Source organism: Catharus ustulatus, chromosome 1, assembly GCF_009819885.2.
Source record: "Catharus ustulatus isolate bCatUst1 chromosome 1, bCatUst1.pri.v2, whole genome shotgun sequence".
Taxonomy (NCBI): Eukaryota; Metazoa; Chordata; class Aves; order Passeriformes; family Turdidae; genus Catharus; species Catharus ustulatus.
In genome coordinates, this window is record NC_046221.1 from 33,070,687 (window position 1) to 33,094,142 (window position 23,456).

At 40.7% G+C, this 23,456-nt stretch overlaps 1 protein-coding gene across 1 annotated transcript in view; it reads right to left on the reverse strand.

Moving 5' to 3' along the window:
• Nucleotides 1-23,431, reverse strand: part of RAPGEF5 (Rap guanine nucleotide exchange factor 5) — a 167,139-nt gene extending 143,708 nt beyond the window's left edge. Inside the window, exon 1 of the mRNA XM_033079369.1 lies at nucleotides 23,228-23,431. Coding sequence (XP_032935260.1) covers nucleotides 23,228-23,416 — 189 coding nt within the window. The 5' untranslated portion in view covers nucleotides 23,417-23,431. The remainder of the gene's footprint in view (nucleotides 1-23,227) is intronic.
• Nucleotides 23,432-23,456: the final 25 nt, after the last annotated feature.

Below are 23,456 nucleotides of genomic sequence, written 5' to 3' on the forward strand. Positions count from 1 at the left end.
CCAGAATTCATAATGTAACACCTCAAAAGAGGCTACAGAAATTGTAGGAAAATAATAATTTCAAATATGGAACAGAAATGTTTTGCCTTTCTTCTAAGAGCTTCTGATATACATGTGCAGTTAGCAAGAAAAAAATGACAAAAATAGGAAGGAAAGAAGGAAGAATTTCTTTTTTAGTCAAGATTATTCCTTTTACTGAATCTTCTAGAGTGGGATTTATTTTAAAACGAACAGAAATGAAGAAAGGCAGAATCATGGCTTTCTTCCCCAGTAAATTGTTTGAGTTTCCACTCCAGATTTTTCAAATATCTAGGTTTTTAACTGGTTGTGTTTCCAAAATATAAGCACAATATTCGATGCTTAGGAATTTGTAATGTGCAATCAAACTACACCTGTTTTCAGTTTCCAATACACTTATCAATATTTGTCTGTTTGATCAGAGCTTAATTTTCAAACATGCCCATGATCAACTCCATGCTGCTGAGCAGTTCTAGAAACATTTTTGTTATGTACAAATGTAACAAAACAGTTGTTCATAGTTTCAGGGCACTGTCATGATGTCCCTAAAGAATTTAGTATAACACTTGTGCATTTCCAACTGGATTACTCAATATATTTTAAATTAAGTAAATGCTTCAGTATTGTTATTCCCTAAATATAAATAGCCTGAACAAAAAAATCATCTCGTTTTGAAATGCGCATGGTGTAGCACAGACTACCTGTTAATGAGATCATTTCTATTCCCTTACAGGGGGATTTCTGCAACTACTCAACACCTGAATCCTAAATTGGCTAATGTGACCACAAAGGAAATTATATATTCAGACACACACCCAACAAGAATTTAAGCATCCAAACCTAAAATACATTTTCACAAGTACTTATGCTGGAAACTTCTCACATTCCAACCATGAGAGCGTATGGAAAAGGATCACAAATAAAGCTGAATACAAATTCACTCTCAAAAACAATCATCTGCTTGTACTTTTCTCTCCAATGATCATTCAGCTCTAAGAACACAGTGGCTCAGGAAAAATTTTAGAAATCCACCAGAGGTATTTACTTAATTTCCCTCAGGTTTCTCTCCCACTGCACGCACAAATCAAAAAGTAATTATTTGTGTCTCAAACAGATTTTGTTCTCTCATTACTAACCGTGACAATGATAATGCCATAAGAGCGACAGAAACCACTGCAACTGTTACAACTGATAGAAACCTATGGGGGATTTTTATCAAAAGGATTTGCTGGAGTTGCTAAAAGCAAACAGCTACAATAATTAGAGAGTTTCCACTCTAGCCCTGATCTGAACACAAATCCTGAAACAAAGCTGGGCTGTACCTGCCTGGCACACCCTCCTCAACCTGCAACACAAGAAGGCAGTAATTTCTGCAGGAGTAAATGCTCATTTATTCCCAGTGCTTACTCCTGCCAGGTAAGGAGTGGGGGAAGGGAGTAAAAAATTACTGAACAGTGCGAACAACCACTTTGTCACCTTTGAATTTTTTGCATTTGACATCTAAATGATAGTTGTTTTAAGCCAAAGTAAGACATGGGTGTTGTGTTTAGTAGATGAAACGCTGCTGTTGTTTGAAGGTGGCTGGATATAGGGAGTGCTGTCATGAATCCCAATCCGTTTCCATGTGGCAACAGATTTTTCCTTGTTGCTAAGGCACAGCAAGCAGAGTTGGTTGGGAAGCTAGCTGACTTTCAGAGGATATCATTCATATGAAACCGTAGAATATGCCTGACTTTCTGCCAATAATATTTGTAACAAACAACCTTCCCCCACTGCTCCACTTGAAACCCACTGTCAGAATTCATGGGTAATGAAGAACAACCAATGTGACAGTTCTCTGCAGTCATATTTAAGATTAAATACAAAACCCTTTGTAAAGAATCTTTTATATAAAGAAAACGTCTTCTCCTGATCATCTTAAACTTCTTACACTTAGGTACAGCATAAAAAGGTCAAAAAGCTGTACAAAAAAATCTGTATTTAGTAGAACTTCCAATTTAGAGTTCCTGGATGACTCCAAAGAGCTCTCTGGAGAAACTCAAATGGGTCATTAATGAAAGAAGACCAAGGAGGTATTGTCATTTATTTTCTGCGTTAAAAAAACTTACAAAATTTTTTATTTCATGAAGGGAAACCCACAAATCACTGTTCATATTTACTTCCTCCAAAACAAAAAGAGACAAGACAAGAAAATGGATGCTCTTTACAAAGAGAAGCAGTGCTCTTTATGTTTAAAGACTAATTTCTGAGACAGTGACAGTTAGGAAAGTTATGCATTTAGAAGCATTTCTTTATTTTTCAGTACCTAGCAAACTAAATCTGGCTGAACAGGTTTGTGTTTCAACCAAAACTAATTTTTACTTAATCTGACATAAACCATCCACTTTCAAATTCTCTGGAGCCTAGCAAGGAGTGTAATTTAGTGTCCAAGAGCAAAATTTATTTTCAATGCCCTTTTTATGCCTAAAAGAAGTTAAGAATAGAAAAGAATGTCATAGAAGACAATATGGCAGGACTGGCTGATTTCTCTCCTCCCTCTTCCTCAGTCCTACCATGGCGGAAAACCCAGGATGAATCCAGCTTCAGGAAGGCACCAACACAGGCTCCTCTGTCTGTATCCTGTGCCTCAAATGAAACTGACATCCTGACACTCACTCAGATTGAGGGAAAGGGAGCAGTGGGGAGCCAGCAGAAGGGCATGCCTTGGTTAGGAACTTACTAAAGAAAGGAGATAGCCACCCTGCTGCTAGTAGTGGGTTCCATGATCAGATTAAGTACCCTGAAATGAGGCTGCTGTCAAGCAGGTCGTGTCCTCCTACACCTCTTGCTTCAGCTCCCCATTCCCGCCCTCTTCTCCTTTGTGCTTCCACACGTGTCCATCAAGCCATGTCCTGAACCAAGCTGAAGGACCAGTGGCTTTGAATTGGGTCATTAAATAGGGATTCATTTCAACAGAGATGGTTTCCCTCAGCGGGGTCACTGGGGAGCCACACAAGCACGATCCCCAGCGAGGCAAGAGCGGGGGCACAGGCCAAGGCTGTGGGACATGGAGGGAGGCAGGGAGGGACAGCTGTGCTCAGAGGAAGCACTTGTTTATGTTAAATTAAAACTATCCAAGGAATGATGGCATAAAACACATCTAATAAATCCTTTTTATGTTGACGGAGCTCTGTCAACATAAAAAGGAAGTTAACTATGCTCACAAAAAATGACAATACAAAATTCAAGGGAGTCAGCAATGGGGAACTTCACTTGCAACTCCATGTTCACAGCTGAAGCTAAACACAATTCCCATGTCATCTACAGCTGTAGACTGCATGGGCATAGTTTAAAGTACAGAAACAGAGTTTAAACAAGATTTCTCTTCCTTATAAAGAGAGAATGGACATTTTCAACTTTTATGCTAATACAATGTTTGCAATGAGATGTCATTAAATATGAAAAGAAAGAATCAGAATTTTGCTGCTTTTCATCATGCTTTACATAATATTAAAATATGCAGAGTACACTTAATCGTCTATTCATGTTCCTTCGTTAACTAAACTTTATTGCAGCATTTATGCTCTAGTTTGCCAGTTCAGCCATACATTTCCTAATGCTATCTCACAAAATTCCCAGTGCATTTCACTCATCTTGGCTGTCAGCAACATTCCACAGGAAAGCATATCCTCCCTTTCTTCCAGTACAAAATAGGCACTGTACAGACTGCTACTATAAACATTTAGCAATATTGCCATACTTACATTTTTTTAAAACTTAGCACCTAATAAATACAGTAGATGGTCTTTGTCATCTACCCTTATGTCCTTGGCCACAAGCATCTGGTCTGGTTTTGATCTGGAGGTCAGCACGTAAGAGAAGATGAGTAGGGGGGTTAAGTGATTGATAAACTTTTTTGTCACAGCTAATATTTCTAATGATGCTGGTTATAATTTGATAGTATAGTACTTGGAGCTTTCAAAAGAACGTGCCCTGGTTACTTTACACTACAATAAAATTATGCTCCCAGTGACAGGTTACTGTTTATTTTCAGATAAATCTAAATGAAGACACCAACAAAACAGTTAAAAGAGAGATCAGGAGTAGGAAAACGCAGATTGTCTGCATACTTAAAAGCTTTTCAAAGTACTTCTGTTGACATGTTTCTTGTGTTGCCAGCAAAATACCTTCTCATTACACATTTTTGAATAAAAAAAAAGAAAGCAGCATGGCACATCTACTCAGCAAAAGCATTCTGAAAGCCAGGAAGCCTGACTTACAAAAATGCATTAGTAAGAAGAAATTTATGAGGAAATTGTTTGTCAAACACAAGAATAAATGTTCAGGTTGCAAAACCTTCTTCCTAGAGTTTTTGTAACTTCACCAGACAGCATCCTGCACAATTTCTCTGGCTTTGAATTTTCTCCTGCACAGAGCAGAGGCTGGATCAAACAATCTCCTGGAGTTCCCTTAGCACCCAAATAATTCTGCTATAATTCTAGTTGTCTTCCATCACTCCCAGACAATTAAATTCTGCTGGCTGTACCAGGCATGGGAGAAAAAGTCTGTGAAGCTTCAGGGAAACCAGAAGTACATTTCTAGGTGCATTCTGTGTTTAAAAAGAGGCTCCAAAAAATCACATATTTTCATGTTAGCCTTCCACCAAAACTTTTCCCTGTCACATTACCCACTGTGCCAGGTCTCAAGTGTTGACGTACCCCAGCTGTCAACATAACTGCAGATAATACTGATGCCAGAACCTGACCTTCAGCAAGCCACATTTTTCAGGGATTAAATATAATAAAAATTCTAAAGCAGACAATCAATTCAGTGATTCATCCTGCCTGCCACTACCAACCACCCACCACGTAGGTGTAAGTTCAAACGTTCCCTCTCTGGTGTCAGGCAAAACCAGCATAGTTGGGTACTTGATTTTTGCCACCACAAGCCCAGTAGCCTTCTGATGAACTGCCCCACAGCCCAGCTGCAAGGATGCTCATCTCCACCACAACAATTCTAGCAAAGAGCAGAAGGGCAAAAATATCCAAGATTGCTGCAGCTATTTCAGTGAACACAGATGCAGGAACAAAACCCCAAATATTAGCAAATATTCAGCAAATCAGCTGTGAACGATGACGACAAATGACTAAAAATGTCAATATAGAGTGGATATATTATTGAGTAAGAAAAGTCATTATAATCTTAATTCATTCAGAAGCAATTTGCAATTAAAGAAACAGTTTTGTAGTTTTCAAGAACGGAAGTATCTTTAATATTCTAAGTACAAAAAGACAAAGTTAAAATTCTGTGCTCTGATTATGATTTATGAAAATACCTCACAGTAAATTGCATCAGTTTACTGTTTGAAAAATGCCTGTTTTTCTGGCAACTTTTAAAATTTTTCTTTTAATAGGTTGCACACAAATTGTCCATTATTTGGTTTACAAGTGCACAAAGGTAGGTTTTTAATGTCCCTGCAATTTAATGTCCCTCCTCCCAGAGAGTCCTGCTTTTACAACTCCCTGCACAGAAGGTAGATCACCCAGTAATTTCCCACACCTTTTTCCTACTAGGAGAGCACAGTTACTCTTTTCTGGTACAAGACATTCAAACTATTTCCTCCTTGTTTCTGAGAAACTGATTTTCTGATTTCACAGAGACCAAGTGCCCCAGTGGGACAAGCACCAGGGTGTTTAGTGTACCTCAGTTTTATTCCTGAACCTGGTATGGTTGCAGCGAGACATTTCCCTTCCCATGCAATGGGAATGACCATGAGCTCATGTGAAGGCACTTTGAGACCCACAGGTAAAAATCTGCTATCAACTAAACTCTCCTCCATGTACCCAGGGCAGCCCCACTCTAAGCCCAAACACCTACAGGACATTTAAAATACAACAAAACTGGAGTAAAACTGCCGACTTCTGCTTTTCTTCCTTCTGAGGTTTCCCGAGAGCAGGAGCAGCCTTGAGGGTGGGTGAACAAATTCTGCTGAAAGAGTTTTGCATGTCAGCTTTAACAGTTTGGGAATCTGCAGTGCTGTGGTTTGTATTGGCAGCGCTCCGTTACGTGACCTCTTGGGAACAATAACAATTTCGCCGTCAGCAGCTCTTGGCACAAACCAGTGCCAACCTACTATGAACCAGAGAGAGGGAGTTCCTAACCACTTCCAGAAGAACAGCTGTAATTTACTGTTTTGTAGGAAAAAACTATTAAAGCTTAACTACTTTAGTTTCATGAAGCAGTCAAGGGCTCACTGTAGAGAGGGCTGAAAAGCACTCAATACGCAAAGAAAGAATAAAGCTTTTCCTTAGATCACACAAGCAATTTTTTGGCAAAGTAGATCAGGAACTCCTCAACTGCACCTGGCAAAGCCTCAGAAATACTTGGAACTCAGCTACCAGCACCTTCAAACCATCTGTAGAGTGAGATGATACTAACTCTGATCACCTTGCAAATCTTTAGTCTGCCCATTAAAGAAGGAACAAATGAAAACTCAAGTGCAAACCACTCCAAAGGGAGGTCTGTCACCTCTGAGATGGGGAGGGACCTGAGAAACAAGGCAGCTCAAAAATATCTGAATTTTTCAACGTGGCAGAAACTACTGCATGCCTATCATTCAATCCCAACTGCTTGGCACATAGAGATATGTGGAAAGTAGTGTGCAATAACCATTAGACACTAAATACAATTAGAACGTGAAGAGTCTAGAATATATGAGCAACCACTAAAATCTGCTTAGGTAAATTTAGCTTTCACCAGACCGAGAGGTTACAGAATCAGGAAATACATATGCAAGACACAGATGAGTTTTGTATGTTTCTTTTTGCCTCAGTAAAACTGCTCAAGGGTCAAGTAGCTAAGAGATGGAAATTTTACTTAGTATGATAAAATCAAAACCAAATAATACAAATGACATTTCTTGCACAAATTAATCTCATAAGAAAGCAAAAGACATGCTCAGCACCCCCACAAGGTCCCAGATACAGTGCAAGCATTTTTAGACTGGAACCTCCTTTGTGAAAATAGGTTTAAGAATGGAACACAGCCTTTCACCCTAACAAGGCGGATTTCCTTAATTATATTCTTCGTCATTAAATTTCATTACCTGGCTTTCTTCTGATATATATGTTTATTTTCATTCTTTATCAATATAAAAAATTGCTTGCACACATTAGATATTAATAGCACATGGGTATGTCACATCAGGTTTATGCTGTATTATTTTGAATTTTCATGCTGCAGATTTACGCACTCTAAATTTAATGAAGTTTACAAGTCAGTCTTCCTACTGCTGTAGGAAGTTTGATCCTTATGTAGAAGGGTTTCCTTTATCTCTTGAGATTTTCCAGCTGGTACCAGGGAATTTTCTCTTTTTGACCTCAAGTTTTCAAAGATAGGGCCTTGATCCAACAATAGACTTTTGAAAATATAATGAATAGAAACTGTCCTATTAGGGCTCTCTGCATTTATTATTTATTTCCAAGACAGCATGGGCCTTCAGAAGCAATCCCTGCACTTCTCCTCAGGCTTAGATATGTTCAGCTGTACAGCCAAACTCAGTTTAAGCAAAAAGTCACAAAATTTGACAAGATACTATTGCAAGATTAGCATCCTCAGATGATAACCTCACTCAAATTCATAAATAAGAATATATTAAACTGTGTTGCACTAAACCTTCTGTGGAGAAAGTACCTATGAAAAAACTATTTTAGGCAGCCTAACTAAACAAACAAACAAATCTTGCTTGAATTTGTCCCACATCAGTCTCTTGTCCCCCATGAAGTCAATAATTTCCCTCTAGCAAAATCAGACCTGGCATTTAAAGCAGAAAGTTCCTACACTTGATATTTAAAGCAGAAAGTTCCCTTTGTTCTATTTTTTAATGCATTACAAAGCCTTTAAGTGACTTTCAAGGCATTTTTCCCTGTAAAAGAAAGATACTACTCCATAAATAGACAAAAACCCTCACAATTTGAGAGTCAAAGGATTAGAAGGTTTTTCTATTTTCTGCATCTGATTAAATTATCTGAATTAATTAACCTTTAATTACATTTGCAACTATTATCTAGTTTTCCATCCCAACAGAAGTCCCACCATATGATATCTATATCCTAGTCAATCTTATTTTCATACTCAAAGGCATATGCAAAAGAAAAAAACAGCTAGAGTCTAAATCAGCATGAAAAATGTGTGCAGTGGAAAAAATACAGCATTACAGCAGAGCAGGGATCTGAGGTGAATTGTGTGTTATGAAACTGAACACACATGTCTGTGTAAGATCTGTCTTTTGACAAAGAGGTTGAATTCTCTAAGATTTCAAGAGTGCTGAAAGGAAAATTACTCCCCCAGAGAAACTGTTGTCTTAAACCAGAAGCCTTTTGGCTTGAAAGCTGTGAGTGACTTTTTCAAGGCTGTTTCAAAATATACACAAGGCAGTATCCACAGCCTGCACCTGCAGAATCTGAGATAACCACCCAGGAGAGCACCTCATCCCTCACTGGAGACAGCAGCAGTAGCACTGTAACTATTTTTAAAGAAATACTCATTAGAACACGTAAGAGAGAAGCAGAGGGACACATTGTGAACAGAAGCTTGCTTATCAGCTGTGTGAACGGGGCATACAAAAGAAAAGCAGAATAGCCTCTGCATTACTCACAGCCAAAGTGCAGCTGAGTGCATCCTGAACACAGCAACCTCAAAGAGCCAGCAGAACCGTCTGCTGATGCCAGAGTACAATCAGAGGAAAGGACTCACACATCACTGCCTTTCTACAGGGTCACGTTTCTACCACCTGAGGACAGCCAGGCCTAGGAACAGTGCACTTGGAGGAGTTTTTGATCACCAGACTAAGGAGCAGCTCACACATCTCGTGTGCTACTTGAAGCTGCACCCTTCTTGCCCTACCACACACACCAGTGTCCAGGGCTCTTCAGAGTCCTCCTTTATGTATCCATGGAAAGCAGCAACTAGAACTGAGCCACCTTCTTCTGCTTCACCATGTTAAATCTTTATCCTAAGATCCCTGAAGGAGTGCTTTGTCCCATGAGAATAAAAGGAGGTAAAGACTGACCACATTTTTTAACGCCTAGGGACAAAGAGGATTAACTCTCTTATTCTTCAATATTCTGCATCACAGCCAACGCTTCAACCCTGATCACTCAATATGCTGCTACCCTCCTTCTACTTACCCACTGTATCCTAGTTACCAGCCCACTCAGTTTTAAAAGTCACTAATAAATATCATTTTAAGTCAGTAAATGTGTTCTGGCCTACACAAAGCAGGAGGTGGGAGAGATGGGGAACTGCTGTCTTGAAAAGTTGGTTCGAGCAACATGCACATGAAAAATAATAATTTAGATTTAAATCAAAGAAGCGAAATTATCCAAAAGATTAATGTATGGCATTATTCCCCCCACAGTGATTGATCTGCCAGGGAGTAGCAGAGATGTTCCACGAACACTAACAAAAAAACAAGATGTCAGTGACATGCTAACAGACAGCTGGGACACTCGGCTTACTCTCATCAATTCACCAAAACAGCCTGGGCAAAGTGGGTAATTTCTCTTTAGATTCTTCCAACCTGTTCACCATGACAATCTCCAAAGCCCATCCAGTTTGATCACTTATTCCACAGGAGGGACACGTGACCCATGGCTTAAACTCTGGCCCTAGAGCAGACTGATGGCAAATCATCCCTTACTGTGCGAGACCTTCATTTTGAGATACTCCTGATGCTCCCCCCATCACCTTGCTCACTGCTCCATCCTTTCCCACACTGTTTTTTCAGAAGTGACTTCAAACCATCCTTATCTCTATGAAACAACTAGTAAAAGCCACAAGGACTTCATTCATTTTATCCAAACCAGACTAAACCTATGGGTACACTACCTATTTGGCAGCTTCTCCAGCACCAGAAATAACTGTACTACAATTAAAAGGAGCTTGCAAAACTCTTTGGTCCATAGATACATACACGGAGACTTCTTCAAAAGGCAAATTTTTCAAAAAAATATCAACAGAATTTTTTTACCTCTATCTAATCTATTTTCTTCTTTTTCTTTGTGCAATGCCATAATGTCTGTTTTGGAAACTGGACACAAACTGGAAGCAAACTGAAGAGGGCCTCTTCAGTTACATTATTCCTGGTTAGTAAACCCTTGCCTTGGAATTCACCCCCCTGCTCCCTCCATCAGGATATATTCAAAAGATCAGATGGGTTCATGAACAACAAAGTAATGGGAATGGGAACACACTGGGGTTTGGAAGATTACATGGGAGGTTTGTTTGCATGTTTTTAGCATGCCTCATGCTTATTGACATTTTTAACCTCTTCACTTGTGCCAAGAGATAACAATGACTAACTTAGGAGGGAAAAAGTCATGGTATAAAGAAACAAGCATACACATACTGAAGCTGGAGCTGGCTCAGGCTGAAAAGAAGATGAGTCACAGACCCTCAGCATTTAGCTTTGTTTCTGAAAGTCAGATAACACCAAGAACTGCTAAAGCAAGGGATAAAGATGCAGTCTGTTTTCTTGCTTAACTCAAATTTTTTTAAAAAATTAAATCAGGTTTCTAGTTCAGAAGTTTCACAAAATTTACCATTAGCTTTTCAGTGACCAGGGACAGTTTTTAACAAGAAAATATTGTCTCTGGATAGTTTCTTTGGAATTACTTTTATTTACAGAAGGGATTAATGTCGTGTTTCCTTATCGATTCCCACCATCCTGCCATAAATTTTCCTGTAACATGTTTTGCTATTAATAAACAACTGAAGTAGGTACTTTTCTACAGTCAAAATAAAATTATTCTCAAAGAGCCTAAGTTTGTATTGCTTTTAATCAGACCACAACTCTGATTTAATAGCAGTGCTGCTCTGTTAGTTACACTTTTCTGCTCAAATGCAAAAGACCACTCACTACAAGGACATTTTGTGTCTCTGTTTTTAACGAAGTGCTTTACAAGAATAGAGAACAAACTCCTGTAATGTGACATTCTTCAACTCTTTGTTGGTTTGCCTGTTAGATAGGTTTGTTCCTAATAGCAGTTTGGTCATGAAGTTGCCTAAGCATAAAAATAAATTCTTTCTAAAAGAACAAAAAACTGCACATTTCCTCACTGATCTTTCTTCTTTGATGTATCAGAGCTACTCCATAACAATTTATTCTCCACTCCATCACTAGGGTTTTTAAAGAAAATACCGGTAGGAGCAGAGTCAAGAGATACTCTTGCAGAGAGCTCTGCTCAGAGATTATTTGACAAAATTGTTGGTTTCTACTCTGTGGAAAGCCTTCCAAACACTTGTCCACCCACCAAACAGGAGCTCTACTGGTCATGAATATTCTTACATCCTTAGAAGAATAGCAAAGCCTTTGACAGAGCATGTTGCAACAAACCCCAGACTGATGTGCTATCCACTGCTCTCCTCCTGTGTTCAGAGCCCACCTACACAGCCCCACTCTACAGCTGTACCTCCAACTTCAACAAGGACAGCATGGACTCGCCCTAACACAGACAACTCCTCAAAGGAAGCTAAAGCAGGCTTTCATGTGTAGACAAAACACTGCAGTTGATAAAAAACACAGGAGTAATGAAGGACAAGAAGAGGATTAAATGGACTGTTCTCATTTGTGGAAAGGAAAACACAAAGATGCCCCAACATTGTATCCCAGGCAGAATGCTCTTTCATGAAACATATTTATGATGTCAGCATCAAGATAAGCAAATTTGCTCATACAAATTTGGTTAGTCACAATCAGAAGCCCACAAACAGTTTCAAATGGACCTAGTCAAGGTAGGCAAGTAAACAGTGCTAAATTATGTTTATCCACATCAAAAGCAAGGAATAAAATGCTGACAATCTATATGGCTTTAAATTAACTATATCAGCTGGAAGAAAGCAACCTGAATGGCTGGGAAGACATTTTGTGTGAAGAACTAATCAGTGGCCTGGAGCTCTGAAAAAACAGCAGATTGTAAGGATGAAAATCCTACATGATGGGGAGGGGGAGGAAATTGCATGATTTATATAAAACAGTGGTGCAGTCTCATCTAGAATATTACATTCAGCACAAGCCATCACTAGTTCAAAGGGACACTGCAGTATTAGATAGAGTTCAAAACAAGGTAACAAAAATGATTACAGCATGGAAGGAGTCATCTAGAGAGACTGGAATTGCTTGCTTGAAAAACAACCATGAAAAAGAAGTTAAATGTACAGAAGTTGGAAGTTCCCTGCCTCATAAGAACCGAGGAAGGGTCACTGAAATCAAAAGTAGAATATTCAAAGCTGATCAAAACTAAATTTTTTTCAGAATAAAATATATATAACAGAATAACAGAATAAAACAAAACTTAGTTTACCTTCCCTTGTAAAGCCATTGTCACCAAACCCCACAGAGAAGCTTTGTAAATTTGTGTTCCAAGATGAGTCTGAAAACAAAACACTATCCAGATTCATTAAAAGACTGGATTTGTAGATGCACAACATGAAAAGCTGTAACTAAAATGGTTAATAGCAACAAGCCCTCAGCATCAGAGTATAAGATATCTGACTATTTGAAACTAGAATAAAAAATATTTTAAAACCCCAACAGTGTGGGAGGCAGGCAATACAACATTTGCCCACACACTCTCTTGAAATCACAAGAAACATTATAATTATGGCTAAAACTGTTACCTGATAGATTAACCTTAAAATTTATGGATACAGGACTATATGAACCATCATCTTGACCCATTACAAAATGTTTTTATCTACTCTATGTTCCTCTGAAAGAATTGCTTGGGGTTTTTTAAAACAAAACCTCCAACAGTATAGTGTAAATATTTTTGCCACACCGAATTGCAAATGATCAATTTATAAATGGAACTCTTTAAGCAAGTCTTCAGGTAAATTCTCAGTCTGTGCATACACTGTACGAACTGAGGACAGATATCTGAATGGAAAAAAAACAAAGAGACATCAGTCCTGCTGTTCAGCTTGGAGACTCACCAACATTAATGCATGTCCTGGCAACCTAAGAGACCTATTGATTCGCAACCATTCATTCAAGTGTACTGAAAGCCCTAATTAGATAAATAGCTTTGGTAAAACTAATCTGAAACTCATTTGTTTTGTTTAATGAGATAAAACAAGAAATTAAATATCTGCTCAATGTTCCTTTTTGAATCCTTCAGCGCAATAGTAAAAATATAAATAAAGAGGTATTAATTTGGCTACCATTATTATTTTTTACATTTTATGTATTTTGTTGTAGCAATTGCTGTCAAAGGCAATTACAAAGATACTATTTATGAATTACTGTACTCCAACAGGCTGAGCATTTTTATCAATCTCTTTTATACATGCGGAATAAAGAGAACAAGTCTTTTTAATCATTTGCAGACACTCTTGAAGCTGACAGAGTACAACTTTAAGATGGTATGCATGGTGTAAACTTTTCAAGTATCAAAATTCCAACTTTAACATGATTATGCTATTCTTTGTGAAAGGAAATTAAACTCTGTTTAGGTTTTCAAAAGTGTTTATAACAGTTAAATCTAACAGGACTATTAATTTTTGTTTCTTAAATATTTTTTTGCCAGCAAAATGCAAGGAATGCTACTTTAGAGTATTCCCATACACAAATCCTTGCGAGCACTGACAGATGTTACAGTTTATCCCACTCAAGTCAAAACACACTTAAGCTTGGGATAGGTTGTGTCCTCCTCTTTCTTCTTTGGCAACTAACTACTGGATTTTGCTTCAGTTCCTTTAGAGCTTGGATCTCCCATGGCCTTCCTTTACAAACACCACACAGCTCAGTTTGTCCTGCAACACAGATTCAGCATCAGACTCACAGTCCACACCCCCAGATTTATTTTTACTGCCAACAGGCTTCAGGCACTGCAGAAATGACAAACCACAACAAAGCACTGGACTGTACATGAGCTGGGATCCAGAGCAGATCTATGTGGTACTTTTGTCTCATTCCTTCAGCCACCCAATAATCACCAGCTACACAACTTTCAGAGCTAACCATGTGTGTGCATTGTTTTCCTCCCCTTCTTTCCATATCCTAAAAATCAATTGATGTATCATTGAACTGCATTTGCCTATGGGATGAAATGGAGCATCTGCTCAGCAGTGTGCAGTAGCAGTCTATTGCAGCAAATGCCTACCACATCCATCTGAAATTACAAAGTGTTTTAGGTCCACTGGGTCTCACTCTCTTAGTGAGAACTTGGCCAGAAAACCACAATTAAATGCTTATCATCTTAAAAAATGTATAAACAAACTCCAAACACCTGCTCTCTCTCCCTTTCCCAAGCCACATCATAAATTCTTGATGTTCACAAGTGGTCTGGAGCTCAGTTTTCTTTTGAGGGTTTTCTGTGGGATTTGGGGTTTTGGTCCTTTTTTTTTTTTTTTTGCTTTTTTAAAGCACAAAATGCAGTCCTTCCTGCTCCTCAATACTGACCTACAAACTGCACACCATCTACTTCATCATGAAGTGCATGGTTTGACACACATTGCTGCCACCAGTGGTATCATTTCAAGCAGCCACTGCTCCTTGCTTGGTGTCACTCATTGCACAGCCATGGTGCTGACACTGACACATGCACCACCTGCAGAGAGGCTCAGAAGGGGCAGCTGCAGCAGAAGCTGCCACAATAAAACACACACACACCGATAAAACACACCCTGTAATTAAACAAAAGACTGCTATCTCTTTCTTTATTGCTCTAACTAGCCCATGTATGTCTCAGTTACATAAAAGCCTGAGTATGCGGTTCAGGAAGCAGGGAAAGAAAGGCAGTCTCCACAAGGGGAAAAAATTCCTCACTATCAGTATTTCAAAAAAGGAAAACTAGAAATTATCTGGCATTTTAAGATGTAATGGGTTAATTCAGTTCTAAAACTGAAGGCAGAAGATCCTTACTGATGCTATGAATACATATCTACTGCTATTTATAGAGATTGAAGGGGTTTTTTTTCTCCTTCAATCAGCAGAATGTTTTCTTTTTGCAATATAAAAAAGTATACTGACTTTTAATCAGCTAGACCACTGTGTCTCTCTGCAGGAAAATATATTTCAAAAAAGGAATTAATCAAAGAAAATTGTATAGGATTTAAATTATTAAATTAATAATTGACCCTAGCTTAATACAATGTCCTTAAGAAGATCATTTTACAAGGTCAGACTAACCCAAACCAAACAATAAGTTAACTGAGATAAAAGACATAGTGACAGCAATGAATAGCTATTGCATTTTATACCTAGAATTTGCAAATACTCACATCCTGCCTCCATGGCTTTTAACTTTAGAGCCCAAATGACTTCTTTTTTATCCTTAAACTCATGCCAGAAACATAAGTTTAATGAAAAATATTTAAATTTTAGCTAGCTTCAGCTTAGCCAGCCCTGAAAGACTACAGAAGAGCAGGACACTGTCACCCTGCCCAGAGGTTCAAGGTGTCCCATTTGATTTCCAGCCCTACAGCATCCTGCTGAGTCCATACCAACCTTAAAACTCTTTTTCTACGCACTGATGTGAACCCTTTTCAGGAGATGAATGTGTGACCAGACCTGCAGCATCTGGCTGCCTGGTGATCAGGCACAGAAATGCAGCCAGACCCATCAGAGGGCTCAAGTGCTTTAACAAAGCCAGACCAAAGTTCTGCAACCTGAACCATCACTTCATACACAGGCTGCTACACCCAGCACCTGCCTGGGGTGAGCAGAAACCATGGGTGGGAAGGAGCATTTCACCTGGAACTGAATAACCAAATTATGCAGCATAAATATAAAGTTATACAGCATAAGTTACATAGTACAAGTATAAAGAAAAAGGACCTTCTTTTCCTGCATATGAAATCTTACTTTAATTGTTATATAATTAGCATAAATCTGTTTTATTATGAGTTGGGTTGAAAGTCTGCATATTCTGCTTTCCTTTATTTTTCTTCTTCCCTTTTGAAAAGCTATCACTGTCTATTTTCAGCATTTTCATCAGCATAAAGATGCACAGCTTGTTTTGCAATTTCCTCACGGTGCAAATGGAATTCAAACCACTGGGGACACACAAGTAACAACAGCTGAATACAAATCTTAACGGAGTTTGTCATAATTGTACAGTATGGTGCTGTTCATTCATCCTGGCAGCTGGGAAATCTAGTGTGAATTAACCAATAATACAGGTTTGCAACCAAGCAAATTAAAGTATACAATTCCACTAAGTGAATTTTGTTTATTTTCCTGTAAGTATGTAACTAAGGGGACAATCAGCTCATATTTAAATCAAGAATTTCAGTAGGATGTAACACTAGCGGAAGTTTCGCAAATACACTGATTTTACTTCCAGTGGAGTTGATCTTAGTTCCTACATAGACTTCCCTGATAGGTTTCCAAGCCATACACAGCAGTATCACATCTGAGGATCTGCAAGCTACATCCCTTAGGAAAAGGAGCAAAACCATAAGTGAAACCAATGAGATCCTTGTCCAACCACACAAAAAACAGACAAGGCTGATCAAACTTGCTTCTGCAGTCCTATACTGAAGGCTTTATTTCCAGCAGAAGACAATAGGCACTTAAAGACTGAGCACAGGCAAAATGAGCTCAAGGTATTTTCAGCTGGAGCTCAATTTGCAGCATGGGAAAGGGGTTACTGTCAAGTCTGGTTTATGGCAGGCAGGTCAAAGAGAGGCTCATCAGGATGTGCTCTGGACCAAAGCAGAGAAAGGAAACAGAACCTCTCCCATAGTATAGAGCAAGCTGCTGCATTTCTGATGTGTCAAGAAATCCATGTCAATTTTATACAGCTTCCATGAACACAAGCCACATGATGGCACCTACTCCCCATGCGCTGGCAGCAGCACCTGCTAGTGTTGCATCTGGACTTTCCCAGGGATGCTTGAAAGCAGCTGGTTTATCAGTCCAGGAATTGCCAGCCTCACTCCCAGTGCCAGTGTAAGACCACAGGCAGTGGGCATCATCCTATCAATCAGGCTAATCCCCAACCTCAGGAAGAAACACAGCTTTGTGTTCTGCAAAACTCGCTAGGTTACTTTCTAGGGCAGAAGTGTGGGTTTACTTTCCATTTCGTTCAACTCTAGTTAATCAAATCCAATTTCTCAGATGTCATAACACATGAGCTAATTAAGAAGTATTCTCAATTTAGTAATTCACTAAAGACTGACTATGAAACAAATTATTATGCAAATAAACACATGAGACACTGAAATTCCCCAGCAGCTACCATGGTCACTGTTACTAAAACTATTTTATTCTCTGCTCAATATTTCATGCCTCCAATCACAGAGCTGACAAGTTTAAGGATACTATACTCGATATGTGAGAGATAATTATCTTAATCGAATACATTTAGGAGGAATACATAATAATCCTGATTACAGTAGAAAAAATTCAAGACTACTTACCACAACTATTTTTAGTTGCATAATAGCTGCTAAAGTGATGGGGGTATTAAGTTACTGAGTAGAACCTCTGTGACAGACTTGAAAGCAAAATGTCACCAATATCAATCAATCAACTTCGGTAATACTTCTGACAATAAAACTTCCAACCCATTGAGTCAACCCAGCACTTTTGTGTGGAGAATTCAACCAGTACAGCAGCTACACAAAACATCTCTGCATCTTTTTAATGCAGAAGAAATGTCAAAATTAAAGTCTCTATAGTGTATATAAGCATAGGTACCAGAGAAATTATTACGATTTTTTTTTCTGCGCGTTAGCAACATTAGTAAAAAGAGCATAAAGGTGTTAATGAAATGTGTTGATGGCACAAAACTGGATGTATTGTCAAAACCCATGTAAACAAAATGGCGTACTGGAAGATTAGGAGCCTTCAAGAAGTGTAATATCAGGAAAAGGGTGTAATTCAGTGACATGAAATACAAGGACACTCAGGCACCATGAAGATGAGAAGATGCCAACAAGAATATGGACTGTGATAAATGTCAGTCATTTGTGAGAGGATTATTTGGTATGAAGCAGATCTATATACTTGGCTCAATCGAAACCTAAATATCAACCACCACCATGATGTAAGGACTGTAAATTCTGAGCGTTTCCAGCAGCCAATTTCTAATGTCCTGGCAAAACCTCATCAACAACACTATAGTCTCCACAGCTGCCAAATGAATTGATTAGAGAATAGTTACTTGAATGACATAAGCAACTGAAAGCTCCTAATGGGAGATGAGGAAAAGTTTAGCAGAATGTAGGTTGAAAGAATCTGATACTTCATTTAATTAAAACAGATTGCATATAGTTTGATTTTTTTTTCCTCTGCCAAAGAGGAGTTGTCTCCAACAGCATGACAACTGCTAGTGCCAGAATATATGATAGATATCCCTAATGCACTCCAACCTTCCAGCTATTTTCAGCTCAGGAACCTTCTGTGCCTGACGAGGATTATGTGTCCTTAATATTTTTCACTTCCATGAACTTCTCCAGACTCACCCTGAACTCCTGTAGATTTTTAGCTGCTGTAACACAGTTTCTGTAGTTTATTTTCAACCTGTAACCCTACAGTCTGTTTACATCCTGACAAACATGCAGCAAAGTAGCTGCTCAAAACAAAGCTAAGGTGCCTGGCCAAAGACCTCCAGAAACCTCACAGAAGTAACTACAAGTCTCAGAAGATAAAATAGTCATGGTATCTCTTCAACTTTGATCAAGCTAAAAGGTACATCCCATGATGGAGGTTTCTACAGGCCAGCAAGATCTTTCACAATATCAGAGTAATGGGGTTTGACACAACATCCAAAAGGTTTTTTTCCACAGTAGATGCACTACTGTGACAAAGAGCCACATTGATGCTCATGTACAACAGTATTCATCTGTGTGTAAACATGAGCCTAGAAAGCAGAAGAGATTATTAAAATAAAGGTGTGTGCCTGTGTGTGTGCAAGACAATTGCTCCTCCTTCTGAGCCCTTCCTTGCTCTCTCAGGAGCATTATTAGCTCCATAAAGTGTGAAACTCAGTGTGGTGAAAAGGAGTTTTGGCACGATGGACTGGCCCTCAGGGCCTCAATGCTGGTGCTTCCAGAGGCACAGAACTGTACTTCATCGCTAGTCATAATAGAAAAGGGAAGAGAAGAAGGTATCTTTAGCAGGCAGCAGGAAGAGCAGCAAAGACAGCTCATAAGCAAAGTACTCATGCCTACTGCACGTACACTCAACACGTAACTCTAGGAGGCAAACTGGGAAACTGAAGGGCCTTTCTGAGATTTTGAGAAAGGACAAGGCAGAGGGGAACAGTTCCACTGGGCACAGCGACCCACTACAACAGATCCCTCCTCTGCACGAGCTCTGACACACACACAGCTACAACAGCAAAAGATTGAGTCATTTTCTGCTACTTTACCCAGCAGAGGATGATGAGTAAAACCTACACCTCACAGCTTACTGTGCAAACAAAATCTAATCATCCATGCCATCTTGGATAACTGTGCTACACCTGCCCCAAGTAAGAATTTAAGAAAAAAACACCATCAAGGACAAGGTCAATGTACAGTTCAAAGATCAAGAGTTTTAAGAGAAACACTGGGCTCCCCTAGACAAGGAACTGGACATTTGTTTTATCTAAATGACTGAAGCAGTGGAGTGTATTCATGTTTGCTCTTCACAGAACAGAAACATCCAAGCAGGGTGGTTACTGCAGCTTTCTCTATAAGGTGCTTTTCCATCTCCAAGTTCTTTACGTGTATTAGTACTGGACATATCCCAACACAGAAAGCAAAAAAAACCCCCTATTTGCTCTCCAGTTTTGGGGGTTGCTAAACTGAGAGAGAAATCTAATTTTATTACACTGTATTTTCAATTATCGCCATATCTAGTCACAAATATCAGATAGTCTAGTGTGAAGAGCCAAGGACTGAGAAGTCCAAACAGATTGAAAAAATTTATTTCACCCCATACTGATTTTCAAAATGTAATCAACTCTTTTAACATATACTACCCCCTACTACACAATGCTTTCCTTTCCCCTGAAGCCCAGGAAGTATTTGAATAGCATTAAGTGAAGTACATCCTTAAAACAATTATAATACCCTTAACACTTCCATTATATTTTATTATCCATAGTCCCCAGGCATGCACACATGTAGATTATCTGTGCTTTATAGATATAGAAGTGAACTGCACTGCAGGCAGTCCCTGAGCAAGTCAGCACCAGAAGCAGAACTCCTGTTCAGGGGTCATAATGTTTTTCTAGGAAATTAAACAAGCCAGGATTTCAGCTGGTCAGCATTTACTTGAAAATAGCTCACCTAAGTGAGCAATGCTCCTGGTGAAACCAGCTGGACAAATAAGACTCTCAGCTTGGTGTTTAAACAAGCAAAAAAGCACAAAGAAAAAGTCACTGGAGAGGAAGAACAGACTAAGTATTTTTCATAAGCAAACAAAACCCTCTGAAAATTAACTTTGGATTAACTTGAAATATTTTGTTGAGGTGGAAAAAAAAGGGAATCTTTGTTTCATATGTTTGTGTTACTCTTTCTCCAACCTTATTTTAAGACTTTTAAAAATTTAGGGTCATGTTTGAAAGGGAAAGTACAAAAACTTGCTGCATTTTATTGTTCTAACATATCCCTTTCCTCCCCCGAATACTGTCATTTTCAGGGTTTAAGCTGCTCTGCATATTAAATAGAGGTATGTGAAAAGTGTCATGCCCCTAAAAGTCTATTTCTTGGGGGAAAAGGCACATGCATAGACCAGACAGGAATCAACACACGGTGCTACTAACATGAACAAACTTTGTCTCCAAAGGGAACAAGTGAATTAACAACCCTGCTGGACTCTTTGCATGACCTGATGCTTGGCACACCCCACTAGGCACTTATGCTGCTGAGTAATCCCATCTGCAGCATAGTCCCTGCAAACCCAGAGATGGTAGAGCACAGCATTGCCATTCTCTATATGGGACCAAGGCACTGATCCAAAGGTCCTGCTGTAGCTATACAGCATCTCCACACAGCATCTCCCACTGATCCAAGGTCATAGGCACATAGAATGGAGTGGGTCGGAAAGGGCCTTAAAGACAATCTGGTTCCAATCTCCTTGCCATGGGCAGGACAGCTTCTGCTAGACCAGGTTCTCAAAGCCTCATTCAACCTGCCTTTGGATGTTTTCAGGGATGGGGCATCCACAGCTTTTCTGGGCAATCTGTCGCAGTGCCTCACCACCCTCAGGGTAAATAATTTCTTCCTGGCAGGAGATCCACTGGGTTGACTCTAGACTGCCTTACAGACTCACCATCCTCCCTCCAGTCTTCCTACCAAGACAGATGGTTCAAGAAAAACTTTACAAGATGACCCACGTGTACAGGGAGGTGAAGCCATCGGTGACACCACCACTAAATCTGTCACACTGTGTTTGCTGGTCCATAACACCAGCAAAGGCAAGCAAGAGGGTCTCAGCTGGAACTCTGTGAAACAAGAGAGCACCAAGGGTTCATCAAGCACAAGTGAGGAGCTGCATGCCCCAGGAGCTACCCAGGCTTCGCACCAGGATGTTAATTCACCCACAGCAAATATTTACAGAGTATCTGTTGTAGCGCTCACTTGTCAAATGCTTTCAGTAGCGGTGAGGAATAACCACGAGAGTGAACCTGAGGCTGCTCTGTATGGTGTCTCCCTGAAGTGTCATGAATTTGTTTTGTTAAAACAGTGTTTCAGACCTGCCTGTGAACTAAAGCTGTTACCAGCAGCAGTTCTGCTGCCTCTCTCCTCCTCACTGCACGCTTACTCCATTTCTTTGGCAGTATGCTTTTAAAGAGGAACAAACCATACTCAATTCAGAAAAGGACTTTCTTTGTTGGAAGAAAGATCTCTGTTGCAAACGTCCCCCTAGGGCAAAGCAAGACTTAGCTGTTTAACCCTTAGCTCTGTGTTCATATGGACAACTTGGACTGTCATCAGGTGGATTACTAATTCACCAGAACAATAAAAATCATTATGCATCTCCATACGGTTAGTCTTTATTTTGTGTGTTGAATGTGCTGGCGGAAAGAAATTCATGTACGACTGGAATCTGAATCAATATTACTCAAAAATAGCTATTCTACTGTGAATTTATATCCTACCTTAATCCTAATTATCTTCCTTACCTATATATCCTCTTATAACAAAGCATTCACCCAGGAAGTTTGGTTTGAGATTCACACCCTAGTGTATTTCACAACAACTTCCCCATGCAGAGAAATCATTTATTTACATGGGCAAAGTACTGCAAAGTTGATGAGGGTACAAACACACACCATGCTAACTTCCCCCAACTCTCTGCACAGTTGTTTATCAGTGCACTGAAACAAAGCAGCAGTTTGCCTGATTCCCAACACAGACAAACCCAACCCCGTGTGAATTAACCCACCGCGTCATTTCGACTGCTGAGGAGGTGGGTTACAACCAATCCAGTGTTGGCCTGCAAGTAAGGTGTGATTGACTGCCATTGATCTGATGGCAATACCACCCCCCGATATGGCTCCAGTCACGGCTGGGAGAGTTCGGAGCCGTGAGCAGCTGTTTGTCACCGCAGTTCCCAGCCACGGCAGTGTCACTTCACTGGAGCACTGACTGCCCTGCGAGGACACACCGCCAGCCTTTTGAAAAATGGGTGAAACTTAGGGAAATTTGGCTGGGGATCTCGGTGGTGCCCACCTGACCCCAGGGCTCACTGTCAGGAGACAGGCAAGGTTAAGGGCCAGGTGTGCACATCCCAATTTCACTCCATCCCAGCTTCACAGGCTCCAGGACACGCTGGAGTTGGCTGCAGGAACACGCGTGTGCAGCGGTGTCGGAGCACAGGCGGTCTGTACCGCGGAGAGCAGGCATCAGCCCGCCCGAGGGGAAGAGCCACTCGAGGAAGCCGAGATGGGACAGGGACGCTTTCCCACCCTGGTATCTCCTGTTATATGGCAGCGGCCCGAGGCACCCCGCGGGCACCTCTCCCGGTGGGTGCCGCCGGGGCATCCCCTGTCCCTCCCTCCCTTATTCCGTCCCTGCCGCCGCCGGGGCCAGCGCGGAGAGCCCGCGGCCTCCCGGCACCGCGGCCCGGCCGGGGGCGCTGCGGGCGCGGCCCCGCCTGCCCCGGGCACCGCGGCCCGGAGGGCAGGGCACGGCCGGGCAGGGCAGGGCAGGGCAGGGCAAGGCAGGGCAGGGGCGCTGCCCGGGCCGCCCGCGGCTCCCTCGCTCTCTCCTCACTCACTCACTCACTCACCCGGCCGGCGGCGGCCGCGCTTTTCCTCCGCAGCGTCAGCCCGCTCCGCAGCAGCGCCGGCAGCTCCCGCAGCTTCTGCCGCAGCTGCACCGGCGGCGCCGGCTCCTGGGCTCCGCCGCCGGGGCTCCAGCTTCGGGCCAGCTCCGCGCCCTCACACGGCGACGGCATCTTCACGGAGCCCACGGCCATGCCGCATCCCTGCCGGGCTGCGGCGCGCAGAGCCGCTCGC